We start from the raw sequence: 24,709 nt of genomic DNA, 5'->3' as shown, positions 1-24,709 counted from the left end.
AAAAATAACACTGGTCCATATGCATACCTCATAAATAGTCTTGCAACTGCATTTCTTAAGTGCGTGTGTGTTCTTAAGACTATTTTTACACACATTTTCCATGTAAATTTTCCATGTGTTGTCTACAGTTTACAGATGTTTGTCTAAATCCATCCATCCATTTTCTACCAGTCGCCCTGGTCTGGGTTAAATGACACCAGCTTAAGCCAAGATGTACCGACATCTCTTGTCCCTGGCCTCCACCTCCAAGACACTCCCAAGCCAGTCAGGTGTGATTCCAGGTTGATGACTGAGTTTTGTAATCTTGCAGTCAGATCTGCAGATGTACATTGTGGACATTCGGCTGTGTGCAGCTATGAATAAATCACAACCTGCTGGTGAGTTGGATCAGGTAACGGGAAAGATGCTGGTCGTGGTGAGAGTATGTTGCAGAGATCCTGGACCTGTATAAGTACAGATGCCTATTCTGCAAAAAACTGCAGAAAATGGAATTTATTCTTTAGAGAATTACTATTAATCACCTACAGCTGATACTGCAGAGGATGTTTTCACAATCTTCCCGCCAAAAGGATCCGTCAATGCCAGCCAAAATTTAAAGTCTGCTTCATGAATGTATCACAAAATGCTTATTGCTAGCACACGTAATAAACTCAGTTGATATTACAATCCCAAGAGCCATGTTGCTAGTGTGGCTGAAGTGATTACAGAGGGATAAAAGGCTTGACAGGAGATCTGTTAGTTACAAAGCTGAAATATATATATTATGTTAACAGGACAGTTTCTGTTGATTTTGTTCTCCTTCATCTGTAACTTTCACTTCTATAGTTTAAATATGGGCTAGTATTTTCGGTGTGATTCTTGTTCTGGCTTTGCTAGTCTGGGTCAGATGGTGTTTAAAGTCTATAAAGATTATGGTCAATAAATCCAAAGTCTTCCAGCTGCTTTCACTTGGTGAAAATCTTTTAAAAACATGTTTGTATGGGCAGCCAACAATGACTAAAGATGTTAGTTGAGTGCTGCAGTAAATACCTGAATCTTGCCTCAAATTCCCTCCACAGGCTCTACAGTCCAGCATGCCTCTTTAAGTAGGATCTCAACCAAACTCAGGGCCTTTACATTCATTTCTTTTTCTTCTGTGCAAATAAACAGTACAGGCTGTTCGTGTTTGCTTTGGTAGAGGAACACACAGACTGAATCTTACAGGATTCACAGGATGTTTTCCTGCCAGAATTTCTGCTCTTTCCTGCCCAGTTCTTCAGTCTGTTCCTGTGTTTACCCACTTGTGCAATTTCTGCTCCTTCTTGACTCTCAAAGACGAAAATGTGTTTAGTTTGGTGGTCATATTGTATTTGCCTTGTCCACTCTTTAGCTGGACTTCAAGCATGTTCTGAGCATACAGGCAGGCCACCTCCATTGTTTTCACTGTAAACTAGACCGCTGCAGCATCAAGAGAGGAATAGTGATGAATGACACTCCTTTCCCAAAAAAGAACAGATGGATCAATACAGAGAAACAGTGTTGGCTCAAAAGCTGCCTCAAAGTCAAATTGTCCTGACTCAAACAACTGTCACACAACAGCAGTGTGGCTTTCACCTCTCAGCCCTCTGAGCTCAAAGTCTTCAAAGGTGATAATTCAACTTGAGCCTTTTTTGCAGAAAGGCAATATGGACATTTTGGAAAAAAAATTAAATAATTTTGAGTCAGTGAGAAAAATTATTTAATTTGATTTCTGTTTCACAAGAATTGATAAAAATAAAAAACAAACAACAAAAAAAAAACCTATTGCATATTCTCTGAGGTGCTGAGGTTAGACCTAGGCTAGGTTTGGAGTTAAAATTGGGGATTGAGGTCATCCAAACACCAACTCAGGATTAAACCAGCAGTTCTGTTTTACCATACATGGGTAAAACCCAAATAACTAATGAAAGGTAACATCTTAGTTTGGTGTCTAATCATTCAATAATTTATAATTTAGCATAGAAGCTAATGGGCAGCTGAGTCTGATGGAAATTTATTTGATTGTAAGTGAAACTGTTGCTATCAAAATTTTTGTTTTTCCAAGACATTGCTTGATGAAAAGTCATAAAAATGCATTTTCTGTAAGAGTTTGTGTCATGCGAAGCAGTTTGACCATGTGTGAGAGTTTGCTAAAAACAAGGTCTCAATTTCATGGTGTAGGATTAAACATCAGGGGATCAACAGTGTGGTTATAGTCTTTGCTACGGCCCCTGGCCTTTTAAGTGAGCCGGCCTTCCTTCAAGTAAATTCAAGCATGACAACACCCACAGACGATTGGCTGGCTGGGAACCCGTGCCAGCCTTCCTCCATGTAAATTCGAATGTGACAATCCACACAGACAATTGGCTGCCTGAGGACCTGTGGTTTGCACCTCCAGGGAGAGAGACCAATCAGTGACTTGTACACACCTGTGTCTTCAAAAGGCTGAAGAACTTTCAGGGGCTGCTGCTTTGAACTGAGTATGCAGACTGCCCTGTAGGCTTCCTTCTCTGAGCTTTGCTTGTGAAATTCTGTTTAAGTGGTGAGATTTGGCTTGAGTGGCGTTTAGCTGCGTTACAGCCCATGAGGACAGTTTTATTTTCTACTGGTTAAGCCTTACTTGAGCTAGTTGTTTTGTGTTGGTTGTTTGGTTTGTGGTAATCTGCGCTATAGGTTTTCTTGTAAGTCCTGAGTTCTCTTGTAATAAACCTTTTTCTAAACTGATCTCCCTCATGTGGGTCTCGTTTATGTTACCTCCCCTATCAGAGACGGATTATGACAGTCTTCCAGAGATAACTTAGTACAATTTCCATCCATCCATCCATCCATCTTCATCCGCTTTGTCCGGGGCCGGGTCGCGGGGGCAGCAGCCTAAGCAAAGAGGCCCAGACCTCCCTCTCCCCAGCCACCTCCTCCAGCTTGTCCGGGGGAACACCAAGGCGTTCCCAGGCCAGCCGAGAGATATAATCTCTCCAGCGTGTCCTGGGTCTGCCCCGGGGCCTCCTCCCGGTGGGACATGCCTGGAACACCTCACCCAGGAGGCGCCCAGGGGGCATCCTTGTCAGATGCCCGAACCACCTCAGCTGGCTCCTTTCGATGTGGAGCAGCAGCTGCTCTACTCTGAGCCCCTCCCGGATGGCCGAATGTCTCACCCTATCTCTAAGGGAGAGGCCAGCCACCCTTCGGAGGAAGCTCATTTCTGCCGCTTGTATCCGCGATCTCGTTCTTTCGGTCACTACCCACAGCTCGTGGCCATAGGTGAGGGTAGGGACGTAGATCGACCGGTAAATTGAGAGCTTCGCTTTTACACTCAGCTCCCTCTTCACCACGACGGACCGGTGCAGCGTCCGCGTTACTGCAGCTGCAGCCCCAATCCGTCTGTCGATCTCCGGCTCCCTTCTCCCATCACTCACGAACAAGACCCCGAGATACTTGAACTCCTCCACTTGGGGCAGGAACTCATCCCTGAAACGGAGTGGGCACTCCACCCTCTTCCGGCTGAGAACCATGGCCTCAGATTTGGAGGTGCTGGTCCTCATTCCCGCTGCTTCACACTCGGCTGCGAACCGTTCCAGTGCGAGCTGGAGGCCCTCACCCGATGAAGCCAACAGAACCACATCATCTGCAAAATCAGAGATGAGATTCTGAGGCCACGAAAGCGAAAGCCCTCCGCCACTTGGCTGCGCCTAGAAATCCTGTCCATAAAAATTATGAACAGAACCGGAGACAAAGGGCAGCCCTGGCGAAGCCCATCACCCACCGGAAACGAGTCCGACTTATTGCCGGCAATGCGAACCAAGCTCTTGCAACGGTTGTATAGGGATCGAATGGCCCGTAGCAATGGGCCAGACACCCCATATTCCCGCAACACCTCCCACAGGACACCCCGAGGGACACGGTCGAATGCCTTCTCCAAGTCCACAAAACTAACGACTAACGGACGAACTCTCCTTTCCAGCACCCTGGCATAGACTTTCCCAGGGAAGCTGAGGAGTGTGGTCCCCCTGTAGTTGGAACACACCCTCCGGTCCCCTTTCTTAAAGATGGGGACCACCACCCCGGTCTGCCAGTACACAGGTACTGCCCCTGATCTCCACGCAACATTGCAGAGGCGTGTCAACCAGGACAGCCCTACAACGTCCAGAACCTTCAGGAACTCGGGGCGGACCTCATCAACACCAGGGGCTCTGCCACCAAGGAGTTGTTTAACTGCCTCAGTGACCTCGCCCCCGGAAATTGGCGGGTCATTCCCCTCATCCCCAGACTCTGCTTCCTCCTCGGAAGACGTGTCAGTGGGATTAAGGAGGTCCTCGAAGTATTCCTTCCACCGCCTGACAATTTTCTCAGTCGACGTCAGCAGCGCTCCGCCAGCACTATACACAGTGCAGGTAGAGCACCGCTTTCCCCTCCTGAGACGTCTGACGGTTTGCCAGAATCTCTTCGAGGCAGTCCGAAAGTCTTTTTCCATGGCCTCTCCGAACTCCTCCCACACTCGAGTTTTTGCTTCAGCCACTGCCCGAGCCGCATTCCGCTTGGCCTGTCGATACCTGTCGGCTGCCTCCGGAGTCCCACAGGCTAACCAAGCCTGATAGGACTCCTTCTTCAGCCTGGTGGCTCCCTTCACCTCTGGTGTCCACCATTTGGTTTGGGGATTACCACCACGGCAGGCACCAACCACCTTGCGGCCGCAGCTTAATGCAGCAGCTTCGGCAATGGAGACACTGAACATGGTCCATTCGAACTCAATGTCCCCAGTCTCCCTCGGAATGCTGTTGAAGCTCTGCCGGAGGTGTGCGTTGAAGATCTCGCGGACTGGGGCCTCTGCTAGACGTTCCCAGCACACCCTCACTACGCGTTTAGGTGCACCAGGTCTGTCCAGCGTCCTCCCCCGCCACCTGATCCAACTCACCACCAGGTGGTGATCAGTTGACAGCTCAGCCCCTCTCTTTACCCGAGTGTCCAGAACATATGGTCGCAGGTCTGCTGATACAATTACAAAATCGATCATCGACCTACGGCCTAGAGCGTCCTGGTGCCACGTGCACTTATGGACACTCTTATGTTCGAACAGGGTGTTCGTTATGGCCAAACTGTGGTTAGCACAGAAGTCCAATAACAGAGCACCGCTCGGGTTCAGATCAGGGAGGCCGTTCCTCCCAATCACGCCCCTCCAGGTCTCGCTGTCGTTACCCACGTGAGCATTGAAGTCTCCCAGCAGGACAACAGAGTCTCCAGGTGGAGCACCCTCCAGCACCCCCCCCAGGGACTCTAAGAAGGCTGGGTACTCTGCACTGCCACTTGGCGCATAAGCGCAGATGACAGTCAGGACCCGTTCCCCGACCCTAAGGTGCAGGGAACAAACCCTCTCGTCCACCGGGAAAAACCCCAACGTATATTAGTACAATTTCATTTGATGTAATCCAATAGATTGGTCCAGACTTCATGTCCATGATGTGGTGGCCCACACAAACCACCTATTTGGCTAATAAAACTGAGCATGGATATCGTCACTGTGATGTATTGGCACTGGAGTCAGCATTTTTACATGGGAAAGTGGCATGTTTAGTTAACAGTTGTTTAGCAAGCTGCATTCATAAATTCTAAGCAGATCACACAGACGCACATATCTGCTAATTTGTGCTAAATAACATGCAAATTAAATACTCGATGTTCACTTAGCACTATGGGAACAGACTTTTTAGAGAGACTGTGAGTACAATTAACTGCAATAAGATAATTTCATTAAAATCTTCCAAAAGGTTCAAACACCATAAACATGGACATGAGTTCAGTTTGGTTAAGAGAAGTGAAACACTGATGGCAGCAAATGGCTCCAGCTGTGCTGATGAACCTGGTGAGACCAAGGATGTTGTTGTTTCAGCATTTACAACTAATATATAACAAAATATTTCTGAGCTAGAATTTTAAGATATCCTCCACAAGTAGCAGTCTCTTTAACCTGTTCAACAACATCCCTGAATTAATAAACGCATGTCAATCACAGGGAATTTAATCTCCTTCCACAAAATGTACATTTTAATTATTATTATTATTGTGCCCTGACCAACACGTCAGTGTCTTCCTCACCTCTGTCTTTTTTAATCACCTCAGGCTAAAAGAAGCTCAGTATCATTTGGTTTATTTAGCCCTCACAGTGGTAATGTTTTTTTTACCCACTGCCTCGGCACACTGGAAAAAAAGAGAGTAGGACAGGGAAAATGTATTTAGCTGCCATCATGGGGATAGTTTCAGCACTTTTTAAAAGGTGTTACAACCATCTGCACCCCGTCAGCTATAATTTGCATAGCTGCAGCAGCATGGTCGTTTGAAATTAGCTAAGATAATATGTCTTACATTTTACCTAAGGCACTACTCTATGAAAAATAAAGGTAACATAGTTCTGAATCCATCAGTACTGATCAAAATATTTTCAGTGGGCTACAAGCTGAACTAGGAGGATAGAAACAAATTATCAGTCCAGTACCAATACCAGCATTGGTGTCGATGTTGTCGATATTTGGATTGATCAGCCCACTTGATTTTCCTCACACAGTTTGGCAGTGTGAGGAAGTGAGAGTGTTACAACTATCCTCATTCTCTAAATCTAAAGTAGCCACCTGACTCACTTTTGGAGCAGCCTCCAGTGGCAATTGGAGGAACTGCAGTTTATGGCACATCTGCATTGGCTTCATTTTTGAATCTTGGATGTTCCTGCTCGGAATGAACTAATGTTCATCAAGTAGATGTTGATTATTAATTTTAGGCCAACGCGACAACCGAAAATGTGAAAAAATATTTGCAGCTGTGTGTATGACTTTGCCTGGAAAATTTTCTTGTAGTTTCAGTAGAAGGCAGCTTAGTACTTTTTTTTTACCGGCCTTTGTTGGTATTTGTGCAGGTCTACAGCAGCTCGTGTGCGACACAAACACTGTGACACCACGTAGCAGCAGATCTGCAGCGTTACCACTGAACAGGTTTCAACGTGTTTTCACAGCTTTCTGAAAGCAGAATTTATTAGAGTGGAAGTGAAGCTCAGAGAGGAGAGACAGCAGAGGTACTGGGACAGTGTGTGTGTGTGTGTGTGTGTGTGTGTGTGTGTGTGTGTGTGTGTGTGTGTGTGTGTGTGTGTGTGTGTGTGTGAGAGTGATAAGCCAGCAGTGATACAGCAGTATTACATCATAGTGAGTTTGTGTGTCTTCATGGGGAAAATAACACGTGTATTTTAACTTGTGTGTACATCTACCTGCCGCTACTTCTGCTGCTGTGTGTGTGTGTGTGTGTGTGTGCTGTATTTGATAGCCAGTCTCTATTGTCCTTCATCTGACAGTGAGCTAGTTTCTCCCTGACAGTGAAACCATTCAGCACACACACACACACACACACGCGCATTTAATTTGTCCTTTATTTTCATTCACACATGCTGATTCACGTGTATTGATCAGTGAGATCACTGCTGCCTGTCGCTATGGTAACCCCTATCTGTCAGCTGACATTGTTTGTGTATAATTAGTCTGGAGGATCAGTCTGATTAACTGCTCCATCCATCACAAAAACACAGAGAGGAGAGCTGGCAGCTTGTTTTAAGGGCACGTTTCAATCTTTTCGTGTCTCTCTGGCAGGTTTCTGCAGTTTCAGTCAGCTTCTTATGGTCGAAGTCAGAAAACTGTGAGAAATAAAACGCCTCTAAGCAAAAGCTCCAAGTGAGTTAATGTAGTTAATACAGTTTAGTATTCAGGCCACAGAAATGTTACTTGTCACCACTTTTAACTCAAAACTAATTAATTCCACACATGTTATGATCAAATTATCACATCTGTCCACCTGAAAAATCCTAAAACCAGAAACAGCAACACCACAGACGTGTGATTGTGTCAGTGTTTCACCGCTAAGCTCCATGAAACACATTAAACTCTACCCACCGTGCTCCCTCTGTGGCTTCATCAGCTCATAAAGCTTTACACGTTAAGAAGAATAACATTTTACTTACTTGAACTGTCTGAGGTCAGAGCACCTCCCACCATCTTAAAGACATTATTTAACAGTTTGTTTCTCTTAGGAGTGACGCCCAGCTTTTCTCTCTTTGCTTTACAAGCTGGAGATTTATAGCACTCTCCCGAAGGCATCATCACAGTCTCATTATGGAGACGTGAGGATTATCTACAATGACATATGGATTTTATGAGTGTGGCTTCTTTTTTTGTAGAACTGTCGATCTATGGATGTTTTTTTTCTCTCAAAAATTAACATTTTATAATTCTTTGAAGTCTTTCCATGTGTTTTTGACATGAGGATGGAAATCAAGAAAATAATAATATTAATGGATTGCATTTTATATAGCGCTTTTTGGGGCCCTCAAAGCACTGTACAGTTCCACTATTCATTCACTCTCACATTCACACACTGGTGGAGGCAAGCTACAGTTGTAGCCACAGCTGCAGATGGGCAGACTGACAGAAGTGAGGCTGCCATATCACGCCATCGGCCCCTCTGGCCAACACCAGTAGGTGGTAGGTGAAGTGTCTTGCCCAAGGACACAGCGACCGAGAATGTCCGAGCCGGGGCTCGAACCGGCAACCTTCCGGTTGCAAGACGAACTGCCAACTCTTTGAGCCACGATCAAAGTTATTCATATAACTTATATATCTAAGTTACATAAATAAAAAGGCTAAAATATCTTACCACCATGCTTCTTTGTAATCGCAGACCGTAAGAGACGAGTTGAAGGTACTGAAGTCCCATGTCAACATTACAGTCTGTGCTGAAGGTTAATCCATAAGTTACAGTAGTTGTTAATTCTCGATCAACAAATCCATCAAGTATTTGTAGAGAATGTGATTATTCAGTGATACCAAGTGATACCAAGACGTGATACCATCAGTAAAGTTCACAAGGTAACTGCAGAACTCGACAAACATAACTGATCTGAAGTCTGCTGGCAGAGAAGTAGCTTTATCTCTGTGGAAGTCATAAAGTTGGTTGTTGGTTGGTTTGAAGCCCAGTCCTGATTTTGTCCTCTTTCTTTCAGACACAGTGCAATTTGATGTTGCATTTATCAAATTGGAAATTAGTATAGTACACCAAAAGCAGAACAAAGGTTCATTTCCTGCAGTGGAAAGTGCCGTCTGCTTCAGATCTCTGTTTGGTTTTGAATATGAGAAAAAGGGCACTGCGTGGCTTTGTTGGCTTTGTGGGCTGTAGGCTGTTTGAATATGCCCTACATGCTTGTTGCTAACTTTGTCAAGAATGGTCTGTGAGTCAGAAATGAACATGTAGAGTTTAAGGAGTTTTAAGCAAAGAATGATTGAAAAAATTAAATTAAACGGCCATGTATTTTATTGCCTAGACGGTTCAATTCGATCAGAGGGTTCATTCGGAGGGAAAGGAACCTTAAAGAGACAGAATCTTCTTTGCATGATGGAGCTTTTACCTGCGTCAGTGCATGGGACGATGAGTTGTGTTGACAGACAGTGATTTCTGGAAGTGCTCCTGAACCCATGCATCGATTTCCATGACAGAATCATCTCTGTTTTTAATGCAGTGTCGCCCAAGGGACCACACATTTTCAGCCTTTTCTCTTGCACACAGAGATTTCTCCACCTGCACCTGTCACAGACAAAAACAGACTTTAGACTCACCACCGATGAGACTGAGCCTCATAATTCAGTGTTTTGTGTAATAAAGTGATGGTGGCTGCTGCAAACAGAGCTTGGCTGTTTCAGTATGAAAGCTGCATCAGGAGATTAGACCAGCTGACCTCAAACACCGGATGCCTACTGAATAAAGCGGCAGCAGAAGCTAATTTTCTTTTGCAGGCCTGCCAAATTGCTTTTTTTTTTTAATGAAAATTGACTCAGATGGAGCAGATGTCTGTCTGTCTGTCTGTGAGCTTGAAAGAATCACTTTAGTTTAAAGAGTCCATTGGGAGTCATTGAAGTGAAACATTTTTGACTGAGCTTCAGAATCACAAGAGGGCAGCAGACTGACAGCACACTAACAAACACTAAGTTGGCATCAAAGTCAGATTAAAAAAAGAGCAAAATCTGTTTTTATTTTTCCTTCACAGTCGGACACAGACTCCTAATGTGTTGGTCAGTGTGATTGGTAATGTGTGTAAATAATTACACTGAACTTCAGTGCACCTGAACTTCTGTTTGATGGTGGCTGAAATACTAAAAACCACAATGCAGCATTATTTGAAACCCCTGTCCTTCTTCTGGTTGGCTTCACGGAGGCTTGTAGCCTGTAGGATGGTCTGTCAGATGATTTGATTATGACATTTAGCCTAGTCTTTTTAAAAAGCTAAACATTTAAGATACTGTACTGATGGGAGGATTGCACACCAACTTTTCTGGTGGCACCACCACAAGGTTCACAGTTGTGGCTTGGATATAGTTGTAGTTTAAAAGTAATCAAGAACTTTTGAATCAATTGCAGTAAAATTTGGATTCAAATATATTTTTTCTTCAGGATAAAGCCAGACTTTTTATCTATAGTTAACCTTAAAATTTAGGATCATGTCAAACTGCTGGGATTAACTTTGACATTAAACTTGAATTTAAACAGACATAACATTTCAATGACCACTGGCAGGTTAACACAGATCCTCTCTTCATCATGTTCCTGGGTGGGATATATTAGAGAGCAAATAAGCATTTTATGTTAGAAGAAGTGTTAAATGCAGTAAATGTAGGCAAATGTAAGGATTTGAGCAAGTGTGCAGCTCTTGTCAGCATCTGCCAAGCAGTCCAAGGAAGGAACAGTGGTGAACCAGCAACAGAGTCATAGTAGCCAAGGCTCACTGATGCATGTGGGGGAGTGAAGACTGGCCTGTGTGGTTTGACCCAACAGATGACCTGCTGTAGCTCAAACTGTTGAAAAATGTAATGCTTGTTCTGACACAACAGCATCAGAAGAGAAGGCAAGCTGGCGGAGGCAATGTGATTCTTTGGGCAGTCTTCTGCTATGAAAACTTGAGTTGTGCCATCCATGTGGATGTTACTTTAACATGTACTACCTACCTAAGCACTGTTGAAGACCATGTACACCCTTTGATAGAACAGGAATAATGCGCCCTGCCACAAAGCAAAAATGGTTCAGCAATGGTTCGAGGAGCACAATCATGAGCCTCCAACTCCAACTTCGTCTCAGTCCAGTCTAGCATTTGGGATGAGCTGGACCAACACGTCTGATTTATGGAGGCCCCATCTTGCAACTCATAGGTCTTAAAGGATCTGTTGCTAACATATTGGTGCAGATACCACTGCACATCTTCAGCAATCTAGTGGAGTCCATGCCTCAATTGGTCAGAGCTGTTTTGGCAGCAAACGGGAGACCAACAATAATAGCCAGTTGGTCATAATGTTATGCTGATTGATGTATAAGGGCAAGTAATACTTAAATGAGTGAAGCCAAAGCACTGAGAAACTCAGCACTTCAACCTAGATCTCGTAATGCCCCATGGCCCACTTTGGATTTGTGTACAGATGAGCATACAAGTGTTCGAGTCCATACTGCATGAATTAAAATGGATTTCATTAGAAGTCAGTCAATATGTTACACTGTGTTTTGGTGAAGGTGTGCAATGTTAAAGGGGGTAAAAAAAAGACAGAAGTGAAGCTGCTGTCACAGCTCTACAGGGAAAGAGCTGTGATTTTGCTTTTACCCACAGCTTGTCAGGAGCTGTGAGGCACAAAAAAAGAACCTCTTCTCAAGTACAAATTGCCATCTTCACCAAACAATAGATTCACTTTCAAAAGAGCAGATGATCATTTTAATCCCAGCAACAGTGATGAGTTGGAGTGTCTCTCACACACACTTTGTCAGCATGTCATCCTGCAGTGGTTCAGAGGTCAGCAGCCTGACCACTGCATTTATAATTCTATTAGTTTTGACCACCAGCTAAGACCTGCTGACCTTCATCTTAAGTTCAGTTCCAGTGTGGCCATGGTTCAAGTCCAGATGCCACTCTGGGGTCCCATGTCAGGTCTTTGCTGAATTTTTCCTAGCAAAGGGGGTTGTTACTTTTGTTCTCCACTTGTCCAGTTTTCCCTATTTTGCACCGAAGGATAGGGATTTTTTGGCTAATAGCCCATTCAGGCTTACCAGTGAGGATTACTTTGCTGGTATAAAATTACTATTTTACTCCACTCAAACTGTGTAATCTTTGGCATTTGTCATCAATTCAGCTAAAGAAATGGGGATATTTTTTTATGTTTTTGTTTATGTGACAGGCTATTAATAACAAACTACATATGCAACTTAAAATTCAATCTTTAATCAATTTTCTGTTAAGTGCAGACACAACACTGGTTCATTCCTTTTTTAATGCCTGCTTTCCTATAAAAATGTCGGAAAAAAAAGACCAAAAAGCCTGCAGAACTCTTACTCAGGAGCACTTTAAAAGTTGCAAAATGTCTGGCTCCCTGGACACAAAATATAAAGAAATGCGGGGGGCTTGAGTAAACAGTCTGAATGAATAAATATTGCTAAATGTCCATAGAAAAATATGTAAATTTGATTTAGGGTGAACTGTCCTTTATAAATAAATGATGCAGCTGCTCCAACCCCTGTCCAATAATGAGCCCACACTGATCATTAGACTGTGTGAAATACTGGAATCCACCTGAAGCAGAACATTTAACATTCTTGTATTTTTTTTTGCTTCCATCTACAGTCGATATTCTTGCTCACAGCTGTAAATCAATTTTTTTCTTGTTTTATATTTGAACCAAATCAACCAGACTCCATTGTTCTGTCTGGAGAGCAGAATATGAAGTCGACCTGATTCACTTATTTTGTCTGTAGATGTGACCCACCTAACACGGACCTGATTCCATTTGTTTTTTCGCAAATTTCGAAGAAAACATCTCTCAAATATAATTTTTCCTTTCTGCAGATATAAACTTAAACTCTCTCTGATTGTATTATTTCCCCTGAAGAGTTTAATATACACGCAGCGTTCTCCTGTTTGTATCTGTCAAATTTAATTTCCTTTTCTGTATAGATTTGAAAAAAAGTGGCTTAATTTCATTTTGTTCTCTGTAGAGCTGAGCATACACTAATTCCAATTTCCTTTCTCTGTATCTGTTTTTAGATCCATCTCAATTAAAATCAGCTTAATTCCATTTCTTCCTCTGTATTTGTCTTCAGATCCGTCTCTATGCTCGGCCAGATGCCATTTTGAGCGGAGCAGGGGACTACGCCCTCCACATTACTAAGAGGCTCCTCGGATTTTATCAGGACTACTTCAAAGTCCAGTACTCTCTGCCTAAACTAGGTAAGGCTGCTGACGTGCTGTCCTTCCTCTGACGTTATGTGGGCTCGTCTCCTTCATTGTCTTGCCAGGATCTGCTCAGTGTGCACCGCAGCTCTCTGACTGTGTGGAGATGAAGTAAAGTTGGGACGAAATACTTTGTTCTCCTGAAGTCTGATTTCCTGTCAGCTTTCATTAAATAAAAACCACACTGTGTACTTACCATCCCTCTGCCGATCCAAATTAGGAAAGGAAAAACAGCTTCCACTTCCTGGGTGTCTCATTTTAGGGAAGTCAGCCAACTCTTTGTCCTTTGTACAATTACTGTTAGGCTCATCAATTTTTACTCATATGGGGCAAAGAAAGCACACTGTCCTCCTTTTCCTTTTGTGTGTTGGGGGCTACAAAGAGAATAGGTCTGGGAATTGAACCTCAGCCAATTCATGGCAGTTGTAGACATTAAGCACAGTCAGAGGGTATTTTTATTAAAGGAGAAAAGGGTTTGTCTTTACACGCATCAGAGTAAGATTTCAAAGTACTGAAGTTCAATGCCAACTTTGTCCCTTCATCCTTTATATTTTTAGACTCTGTTGTATAACTGGTTGAATTACAGTAAAAGTGTAAAAAATGTGATTGCCTCACTACAGACATAAAATAGTTTAAATGCCCTGTAGTTAATTCTTTGAAGCTTCTGAATGGATTTGTATGGCAGTGACAGCTGACCTTGATGCACTGCAGCTCAGACATGAAACTAAACTACAGTGTTTAAAATGCAAGCTGTAAGTGGCAGTGAAAGGACTTCTATCAGCTTGCATGACAATTATTTTTATTATTTTTTTTTAATTGATTAACACTGTTTTGTCCTCCGTGTTTAGATTGCTAACAGCTAAATGAGTGGAATAATGTAACTGAAGCTGAACCTGAAGTTGAAACAAGTTTGAAAGAAGTTTTGAATGAGGTGGTAAGATGACTTAATGACTTCAATGAAATCAGCACATAATGGAACTGAAGATAAAGCTAAAGTTGGAAGAAGGTGAAGTGGTAGCAGTCTTCTTGTTGTAGTTTTTTTGAGTCACTTAAAAGTCAACGTTTTGTAGTTTTTCTGTATAAATTACTCAGGGGTTGAAGTGGCATCCTAACATTGAGAGTAGCTCTGATTAGTTGCCATGTGTTTGTTAGCTAGTCGAATATAAAAAGATATAACCAGACATTACAGAAGCTATCAGGATTTCTATACAGCATAAACTTAGTATAAAGACTTTTACACACTGGAAGTGTTAGGAGAAAAAAAACAACACAAAGTTCAGGATTTTTTTAATGTATATACACACACGTCACGTTTTTGCAACCCGAGACTGAAAAACTGAGATTCTGGTTTCACAAAGAGAAGACAGCAGGACGGAGTATTTCATGGTTTGAGCCCAGATTTGAAGCTGTATTGGCAGTTGGGACCACATCTGAGGAGGCAAACAGATCATTTCAGAGAGCCGATTAATCCAGAGCAGTCTCTAGCTGTGTATCGGAGGTAATGAAGTATTAATTAACTATTTCTATATCATTGTATATTCAGTACTAGAGCACGAACTACAGGTCAGTGTAAACAGCTGCATTTTTAATGCACAAAATAGTGACAAAAACTTAATGCATCCTGTGTGTAAAACTTTTTAGAGGTCTGTGTGTTCTGTGAGTAAATCAAATTGCATCATCAGTTTAAAGATAAATTCGCTAGCTGGGACCACACCCTCAGTTGAGCTGTACAATGGGTGATGGACTGTGGACTGATGCTGCGGTTTGGGGAAGGCCTCGGATGGGACTGACAGCAGTTCCCGGGCCAGGCAGATCCCCATGTACTTTTACATGTAAAAGAAAAGAAGATGGGGGAGGGGGGTATGAAAAGCAGGTATTGGTGAAGGGGCATATATAGACTGAAGAGCAGATGGGGCATGGATGTGGGTGTGGTCCCGCTCCTGAAATTAACCCTTTAGAGCCGATCGGAGCGGGAACGCTCTGTTATGCGTAACTATTTTTAAATCCCGGTAGCACTGCAACCACGTAAGCTAGCGCAAAAATTTTTTTTGCATATGAAACCGGAGGAGTTGTACTTACATATTGTGCCATCAGCTTGTCCTAGGTCACGGTTTCCTTCCACATAAAGCTTTGCAAAAACTGCATAAAAAGCGCTTTCAGGAACAAAAACATAATATTCCAGAAACACGCTTTGCTGGTCCGATCAGCTGTTCAAAACACTTCCTACGTTGGAATAGACGTCAGCGCGAACTTTTGCATTTCCGCCATTACCTGGCCGAAACCGGAAGTGACGTCATTTTCGCGGAAATGTAGTCTTTTTTGCGATCAGGGCCTCAGGGCCTATACTTCTCTTTTTAAAAGTTATCTTTGACTTTATGACTTTCTGTGTCGTTTCTGGGATGCTTAGGACTCATATTGCACTGTTGGAAATAGTTTATTTTGATGCATATGCTGCTTTTTTGCAAATTTGCAGTATAATATTTATTTTCGTTTTTCCTGCAGTGTATAAAAATTGGTGTATTTCAAAAATAAAACTATGAAGACACTCAAAATAAATTTCCTGTGGTGGGAAACTATTTTGTGCAACTTTTTTGTATTTACAGTTTTGAGGGATAAGCCTCTTAAATTTCTCTAACTACAAATATATGTTAAAAAATCAAAAACGATTTTCAATTTTTTTGTAGTTTATTGCACTTTTTTGCAATTTATGTAATTACTATGCACTTAATGAATACATATTATTAAAATCTGGGCTATAATGGTTGTATTGATGTATAGCAACTTGAAATGCTCCCAAAAATGGCTCCACAGCATGTAAAAATATAATATAAGCTCTGGCGGACTTGGTTCTATGGTAGGTCTTAAAGGGTTAAGATAAAATACCCCCACTTGATGTCTGCTACCCTTTAATGTAGCTTAACACTGACCATGAACATCACAGCCTGCTCTGCACCAGTCCAGCATAGTGCATTACTGCAGTCCTTACCACAATACTGTAAACCAACCAGTTTAGTCTGCAATGAACACTACTAAACCTGCCTATTCATCAAAATTTTAGTCACACAAAATTAGTATACCTCAGCTTTTGAGATGTTTGCTAAATATAAAGCAACACATTATGTTTAGATCAAATAGAAAAAAATATCCAAAACTACAAAACAATACTTGTTGGGCTGTCCTTGCCTTTTAAAATGATTTAGTGCACCTCTTACCATGCCATCAACTGGAGGTAATGCCAGGCTTCAACACATGAAAAATTAACTGGCTTGGCAGTATCATGCATTAATCTGCCTATCAGATTTAATTGTGCATTAATTGAAGGTGTTGGAACATCATTCCAGGTCGTTCCAGCCCACTTTAACACCTAGTGTGGTCATAATTGCTGGATAAGAGGAACTTAATGGAATTCAAATTGAACCTTTAGTTGAAGAACTATAAACGTGGAGGTGGTGGCAAAAGCTGAAAACATATGTATGATAGCTCATGTTATTAAAAGATGAAAATTAAAGTGTTGTCAAGCCATTTTTCAAATGCTGAGAGGAGATGAAGAGTCAGCTCAGATGCGCAATAAATCAAAGAAATCTATGTTTGAATTTTAGATTCCTCACTGCCACTTTGTCTGTTTGTTGTTGTTGTTGTTGTTGTTGTTTTTTATTGTAAAATTAAACAAAATGATCAAAAGTAATGAAAAGAAGAACTAGTAGCTAGAAATGTCCAGAAAATTTTAGGTTTTGTGTGCAAGTTTTGAAAAGGGATGTTGCTCCAAAGATTGTCCATGGGTTGCAAATGAAGTGTTGCATCTCAAGTGCAAACTGAATAACCATGAGTTTGTTCCAGATGCAGATAGTGGTAGATTGAAGCAGAGACACACAGCGAGATGGCAGCCAAATATGTGACCTCCAGTCCAGTGTGTTTTGCATAAAAGAACTCTTCAGTATACAGCCCAGAATTCAGAAAAGGTCTGGAGGCTTTCCAGTGGTGTATAAGATGTCTTATCTGTGGGCACAGCAGAATTCTGCAATTTGCATTCAGAAGGAAATTGCTCTAAATCTGATTTAAATTTTATTCAGACATTATGGATTAAGTGAAGCGAGCTCCAAATGAGAGCCAGGGTTTGTCTTTAAAATATTTTTAACTTTTTCATAAGAATGTAGTGGGAGCCAGTGGTGCTGTGCTGCATTTGAGATTTTCTGTCTTAATTCAGTTTTTTTTTTTAATTCCAAAAAGATGTGTCGAGTGAAGGGTAACAGAGACCATATTGTATTAATCACTGCCAAGAAACACTGTAGTGCTCACAAATGCCTCTGCATTGTTCTATAGTCTTGGTAAAAATAATAAATGATAACATAATAATTTAATTATAAACACTTGGAATTAAATATATGTGTGCTTCCTAGAATTAACTGTACATTCATTTTTATATATTGTCACTTGGTCAGACAAACGTCTGGCTATGAAATTGACTTCTTTCTCTTGATACCCTTTCTGACACAGCTGTCTCAGATATGATGGTGTCACTTCAGTTACCTGTGTTTCCAACCCTCAGACACACCTGCCTGAGGGCTGTCAAACCCTGCTGCTATAAACGGTCCACCGTCATATTAAAATTAAGACTTTATGTCTGTGTGAATTAAAAAAAGTCCAATCAAAATCCACTAAATTGCAAAGAAAGTTTACTTTAAGTGCAAAGATGATATAGATATGTCCACCATCACTAGTCTGTAGTGATATTATCTGACTAAACATACTATCAAACTGTCTCCTGAGGGCTTTTCCTTCAAGATGGATTCATGTTTCAGCGTGCTTTGATAAATAAAATGTTCAGTTAAAGGATAACATGAAGCTTTGATCTTTATTTTGACAATATGGTTTGATTCATGGTTCATGTTGTGCTTGATTTTCCTTTGCTGTTATGTTACTGACTGACCTTCTTTTCAACATCCTGTCTGTGTCTTCCTGTCTGCACCCTTTACACTCACACTGTAAAACTGAATAAAAAGTATAAGGGAGAAATGAGTACCAAAGTAAAACAGGAAGTAACTAATATAAAGGTTAGACAGTGGCACTTGTTGAAGGCCTATACCCACATAAGGTGTGGTGTGGTATACAGCAAACAACCAAATGTGTGAGTGCTCACCACTGTACTGTGCTTTCACTCACCAGTCATTATAAAAACAAATCCAAAAAACTAACTCCTAAAGTCAAAGTAATTCTAAGCTTATACCAAAATAAAGTTCTCTTTTTTAGAGTGAGGACAGCTGTCATGCTTTGCATAATTGACTTGGAAGCTTGTTTTTAATCAAAGCATGCCACTTTAAAGTGTTTCAAGTGTCATGTCAACACATTTGAATATTTTTGCTTGGCATTTTAATGCTAGTCAGTATTTTTCCTCTGCTTTACCAGAAACATGAGCTGACTGAATCAGTCAGTTGAAACTTTATAGCAGTATGAGCCTTTTTCGTCTGTGCGTCCTGGGCTTTCCTCCTATAAAACCTTCAGCCTTTCTGCAGCAGTATATATGTGCAGCCATATTTGCTATGTAGCTGTGCTATTTGCTATGCTTCTTCCTGCCCAGATTAATGAATCCTCTCAGAACAGTCAAATTTCATCTCATCCTCCTTCTTCTTTTCTTCTCGTGTCTTTATAATTGTTTGTGTTTTATTCTTCTGACCTGCTAGAATCAATTAGTTGTGTTACAGCGGTACATTTCTTTTTTCCTCTCTTCACCCAAACAAGCTAATGTGATCACTGAGGCTCCATATTGTATATGTCAGACACTTTCTTGCTGTCTACATTCATCCATCACATTAGAAATTCACTTTCAGTCAAAGCTTCCTGTTTGTTTTCATCGCCTCAGATTAGGCCTGACATTTAATTCCACCCTCCCTGACCTTTACAGTGATATTAGCAGCATTAACGAGCTGCCCCATGCTGAGTTAAAGGTGATGTCACATCCTGTGGTCCAGACCTGGCTGCACAAAAGTGTCAGGTTAAAAGCTTGAACCTCTTTGATGTCAGGTTGTGAGGAACGGGTTTTATTGGCCTCCCGAATCTGTCTTATCTTTTATATAATGTAACAGAAATGAGGTTTTCATACGACAGTAACGATGTAATTGAAACTAACTGTAGAAGGTAATGAGGAGTAATGAAGAGTAGCATGTAAAACAAAACAGGCAGATAAGTCTGCATCATGTGCATTGTAGCATGTGCATTAAGTTAATTCCAGATACTGCAGTCCACCTCAAGGCACTTGCATGGGTATATTATATATGTATATTGAAAGCATATGGCTTTCACAGGGATTCAACAATAGAGTGAGGACATTTAATGAAGGGAAAGATAAATATGGAGTGATGTGAAACAAAGGCTCCCCTGTCAGAACCAAGGAAGATGCAGTTTATAGGTGGAGCATGAGACCCCTGGGCTAGCAGTGACTGCAGCATGATGACAGTAAAAGATGCACCAGAGATCTTGTAAGCAAAATTGTAATTTAACTTGGAAGTTAAGTAATTGTCTGATGGAATACCATGTACAGAAAAAATTATCCGGTGCGGATAAAGTCATACAGTGTGTCTTAATTTGAGTACTCCCATTAGTACACATCATGCAATGGAGACTGTATCCTATGTGCGTACTTGTCTAGCTGATGAATTTTAATAAGGACTAGTATTTCTGAAACAGTGATTTGTACACCTAGAGGAACATTTGCGAGGCTTGACTATGATTGCCGTACCAGCCAGGAGCATTATGGGTGGGATTCAGATTTAAGCAATGTTCACACTGGAATTTTAGCCGACCCGAGAGTGATTCTTTTCTGAAGTGTTCTCTCATATCTGTGTTTGAGACACTGTGAATTTTTAAAAACTTATCTTAAGTCCACAGTAAACCCACATTTTCCATCATGCCTAGTTGTGCAGGATAGAAGTTGATAGAGAAAATATGTTTCAGCCGGTTAGCGTGTTGTCACTGTGATCCTGAACAACAGTCAGACTCTCATACGGATGAAGAGTCACCCGAGGGCTGTTGTGTTACTGTGCCAAACAGTAGTCCAGAAATCCCCAGATGTCCTCCCAGTTCACTGGTTTGAAGTTTTGAAAACTCATATTAGATCCAAACTCAAGTGTCAGCTGTGGTAAATACACGAGTGCAAAGAGAGCAAAGCCTCTGTGTGAATTCCTCTTTGATTTGACTTTCTGTTTTAAATTGAGTCAGATATTTCCTGTATGTGAATGAAAGTAAATGTGTGTGTGTGTGTGTGTGTGTGTGTGTGTGTGTGTGTGTGTGTGTGTGTGTGTGTGTGTGTGTGTGTGTGTCTGTGTGTGTGTGAGAGAGAGAGAGAGAGAGAGAGAGAGAGAGAGAGAGAGAGGGACATAATGCGTGTGTGTCAGCAGCGACTGAATGCAGTCTTCCATTAAAAAGGAGTTTTGTGGGCGTTCCCCCGTTCATCTACATATAAGCACGTAATCATGGAGTATGTGTCCATTCATACTGATGATGACATCAGTTTTTACCACAGTTTGCCTCTAACCCCGTCCTACTGTTGCCATCTTTCTGTCTTTCTGTGTGTGTGTGTGTGTGTGTGTGTGTGCATGGTCCCAAAGCCTCAGGGCTCCATCTGTTGTCATGCAGGGCATCAAGCTCCCCTGAGAGAGCGAGAGAGAAATGATGAGCTGAGATACAAATTTAAAGGGACAGAGGGAAAACTGCTCTGCACAGACCGATGACAGGCCATAAAAACAGAGTAATAGCAGGAATAATTTTGGCTAGTTGTCCTGTTAGAGACAAGCGTTAAGATGTCAGTCTGTCTGTCCAGCTCTTCTTCTGCTTCACATATTCCAACATCTACAGCTAAAAAAGTACAGAATGTATCTGTTGGATGATAATTAACCCAAACAGTGTCTTTACTAGCTGGATAAATTCTGGATATAATGTATATGGACATCATGGAACTCAGAGCTGTTGGGTTGTGGTTAGATTGGACCATGGTTTTAGTCACAGATAAATATCAGGAATCATCCTTGCATTTCCTGGAAGTTTCCACAAAAATCTATGGCATCACTTTAATACAGTCCACTGTTGGTAGCATAGTTTTATGCACAAATCAGACACTACTAAAATTATGTTTCCTGTTTGTGCTTTAAAGTAGGTGTAGAAAACGTGATCATTGGAGAAACAACTGTACATTTAAAGGATAAAAAAAATGGTGATCCAAGTATTTTGCAAAGTGTGGTGAGCCAAATGACTGGCAAATGAAACTAAAGAAGTAACATTATTGGTGACATTAGCGCAGATTTTAATCCAGCTGTGTAAAACCAATACAATTCAAGCATAGCTACTTCAGAAAGGTCACAGAGTCTTGACACCCTTACATTCATCCAGCTGGCAATTCTTATAGAAGATGCTTCAGTCCACTCACAGCTGCATTTGTCAATATTATATAGTTTTGCAGTATAATGGCCATGGTTAGTTCCTTGGAGCTACGTTACAAAATATATCTGAGTTCTAGGATTGATTGTCATCTTTCCAATTTTTAAAATCCTCTCTAAGTTTGGATGCTAATGTTTGTAAACTTCCGTCTATTGAATTATAAAGACTGTCCATTGACTTGCATTTGCGTTTGTCCTACTTAGAGCAGACCATCATCTATGTGTTCTACCTGTGTATTGTCACCAGGGGGCACTGTCAAAGATGTTGAATAACTTGTCTGTGTGCTTCTCTTGCTTGTATTTGTGTTTTTGTTGGCCGATTAGCTGAGTTCCTGCTGTGGAGAAGACTAAAGTAATAATATAGTTGTTAAAAAAAAGTTTGTGTTGTTATTTCTGTTTTTTTATCTTTAATGTTTTTTGTGGTCATCATTTTTATGGTGCACCCTGCTGACACTCCTGTACTGCACACAGATGTGTCTGTTTAGTTTGCATGCCCATAACCCTTCACTCTGTTTACCTGCTCAAACTGACAGAAGTGTGATATCCGAAGTATGGAATTCCACTTTAGGCCATTAGCTGCTGCATTTCACAAATATTTACCAGTTGTCAGAGATGTGGGTGTGAATTCTTATTTATCTTTATAAATATACCATCCGAATTCTTAATGTGCACTTCATGGAGCTGTATTGACAGTGCAGATTATGCACAATAATGTGAAGTTTAAATACCAAAGTATGGAATTTGAGACACAGAAAAAGTTCCCATATAAGGAATCTTTCTTACTTTTTCATAGTTTTTGTTTTCTTTTATAAAAGAGTGGTATTTATTACGAAAATGTTTACTTTTTTGGCCAAGTTGCTAATTGTTACTTTTCAAACATGGCAAGTAACAACAATGGATGACGTTCCCAACAAATCCCAACGTTAACATGACACATACTTTATATTTCACATGCTTGTAATTTAAAAAAAAAAAATCATCTGTACAGTAAACTTATCAAATAAATAGATCTTCTTCCAGTGCAAAGATTTTACTACATAAAACTGGACTTGAGTAAATGTACCTGGCTGTGGTTTCACTGGTGCATAATTTCACTGAAGCTATACAACTCACTTCAAATATGGCCTCCAGCTCTAAGCAAGGACCAAGTTACACCTGCTCAGGGAAAACGTCTGGCTACATCAGTGGTTCCCAAACTTTTTTTGCTTGGCCCCCTTTGTTTTACAAGAAAAAAATGTCTCTCTGTGCAAAATGGGTTTCAAAACATAAACAACTGTGGGATACTGTTAGTCCGTGATTTGAACCGGGGGAACACATTGTGGCAGGATCAGCCTGATATTATTTGGATCCCACTGTAACTTTACTGTATAACGAGCTAACATCTCCAAAATGTCAGGAGTAGTTAGTCATTACAAGAAGTGTTTGTGAACTACAAATCAAGAATGTGGGATACTGTTTGTCCCTGATTTAAACAGCCCAGCGCTGCTCCCGCCGCAGGGAAAACCAATTATGCAGGGGAGACCTACCTTGGCACTTGTGCAGGTGGAGCCAAAGGGAAGACATGCTTCACCATATTTTCTAGTCTTTGGCTTAGAATGAACTTTGCTTGGAAACATATTCAGGTATGCTTTATCTCCTGCTTTGCGTTTGTGTGGCCGCCCCGCGCTAGCAGTGTCCAAGCGTGGTTTTTTTGCCCCTTTTCATACCACGCCCCCCCCCCCCCCCCTGCAATGGCTCTGTGCCCCACCCAAAACCCCTAGGGGGTGGGCCCCACACTTTGCGAAGCTCTGGGCTACATCATGTCTGAATTTTAAGTTACCACATTGACCTCAAGCAGAGTGCCAGCTGAAGTTACACACAGATGCAACAACAGCTGCAAAATTCAAGTTTTAGGAAGCTTAGCCAATCAGATGTTGTTTCTCATGATAACAACAGATGGGTTATCTCTGCAAACACTGACTGGATTCAGAGTGTGCAAAACGCTTCACACACAGTAGAAATCCATTAGTGACTTTCTGACTTTTTTAATATTTCAAAGGATCCAAGTGAAGGTTATAATCTCAAAAGCCTAAATCTAATGTTGCTTCAGCAGATGTCAGGTGCAGTCTCTGTTCTGTACTGCTGAACTTCAGAAGAAGCAGGATGGAAAAGCCACAAACCTTTTATTCCACCCATCCATCTATCCACTTCTGCTTGTCCAATTCAGGGTGGAGATGTGGCTGGAGCCTATCTCAGCTGTCATAGGACGAGGGGAGTGGTACACTGTAAACAGGTCATCAGATAGATGCTGAAATTTACACCTATGACTAGTTTAGAAACACCAGTTGACCAACCATGAATGTCTTTGGACAGCACAGATCATTGCTTCATATCAACAAGGTCCTGGGTTTGAATCCACTGGCCTGACACATTCAGCTATGTGGAGTTGCATGTTCTCCCTGCGTCTGTGTGAGTGGATACTCATTCCACGAATTTTTCATTATGTGATGATTACATACCAAGTGTAAGGCTACGTTCACACTGTAGGCGAAAGCGCATCAAATCCGATTTTTTGACCCTATGCGACCCATATCCGATCATGGTCTGACAGTGTGAACGGCACAAATCTGATATTTTCAAATCTGATCTGGGTCATTTTCGTATGTGGTACTGAATCCGATACATATCCGATGTTTTAGAAAGCGACTGCTGTTTGAACGGTCATGTCGCATTAAATCCGTCTTTTACGTCACTGACACAAGACAGACGCCAATTATCAGCTCCGGAGACGCGCCCGATAAGACATCGCGAACGCTTCCTGGCCATCCAGCATAGACGTCAGTGAAACTGTTGGGAAGACAACGTTGGAGAAACGTGAACATTTTATTTGTACTGTATAATCTGCAGATTCTGACAGAAATCTGCAACTATCCTTTGAAGCACCGCTTCTCTCTAAAACAGCAATAAGGATCATTATTAGGTTATTTACATTATTATGTAAATAACAAAATAACTTAAAGCAAAAATT

At 41.5% G+C, this 24,709-nt stretch overlaps 1 protein-coding gene across 1 annotated transcript in view; it reads left to right on the top strand.

Annotated features, from left to right (window-relative positions):
* LOC113008770 (thyrotropin-releasing hormone-degrading ectoenzyme) overlaps positions 1-24,709 on the top strand; it is a 276,012-nt gene that overhangs the window by 96,323 nt on the left and 154,980 nt on the right. Inside the window, exon 4 of the mRNA XM_026146492.1 lies at positions 13,147-13,273. Within this exon, the coding sequence (XP_026002277.1) occupies positions 13,147-13,273 (127 nt within the window). The remainder of the gene's footprint in view (positions 1-13,146; positions 13,274-24,709) is intronic.

The sequence above is a fragment of the Astatotilapia calliptera genome, chromosome 17 (genome assembly GCF_900246225.1).
Source record: "Astatotilapia calliptera chromosome 17, fAstCal1.2, whole genome shotgun sequence".
NCBI lineage: Eukaryota > Metazoa > Chordata > Actinopteri > Cichliformes > Cichlidae > Astatotilapia > Astatotilapia calliptera.
This window is presented reverse-complemented; position numbering and strand designations above follow the sequence as displayed.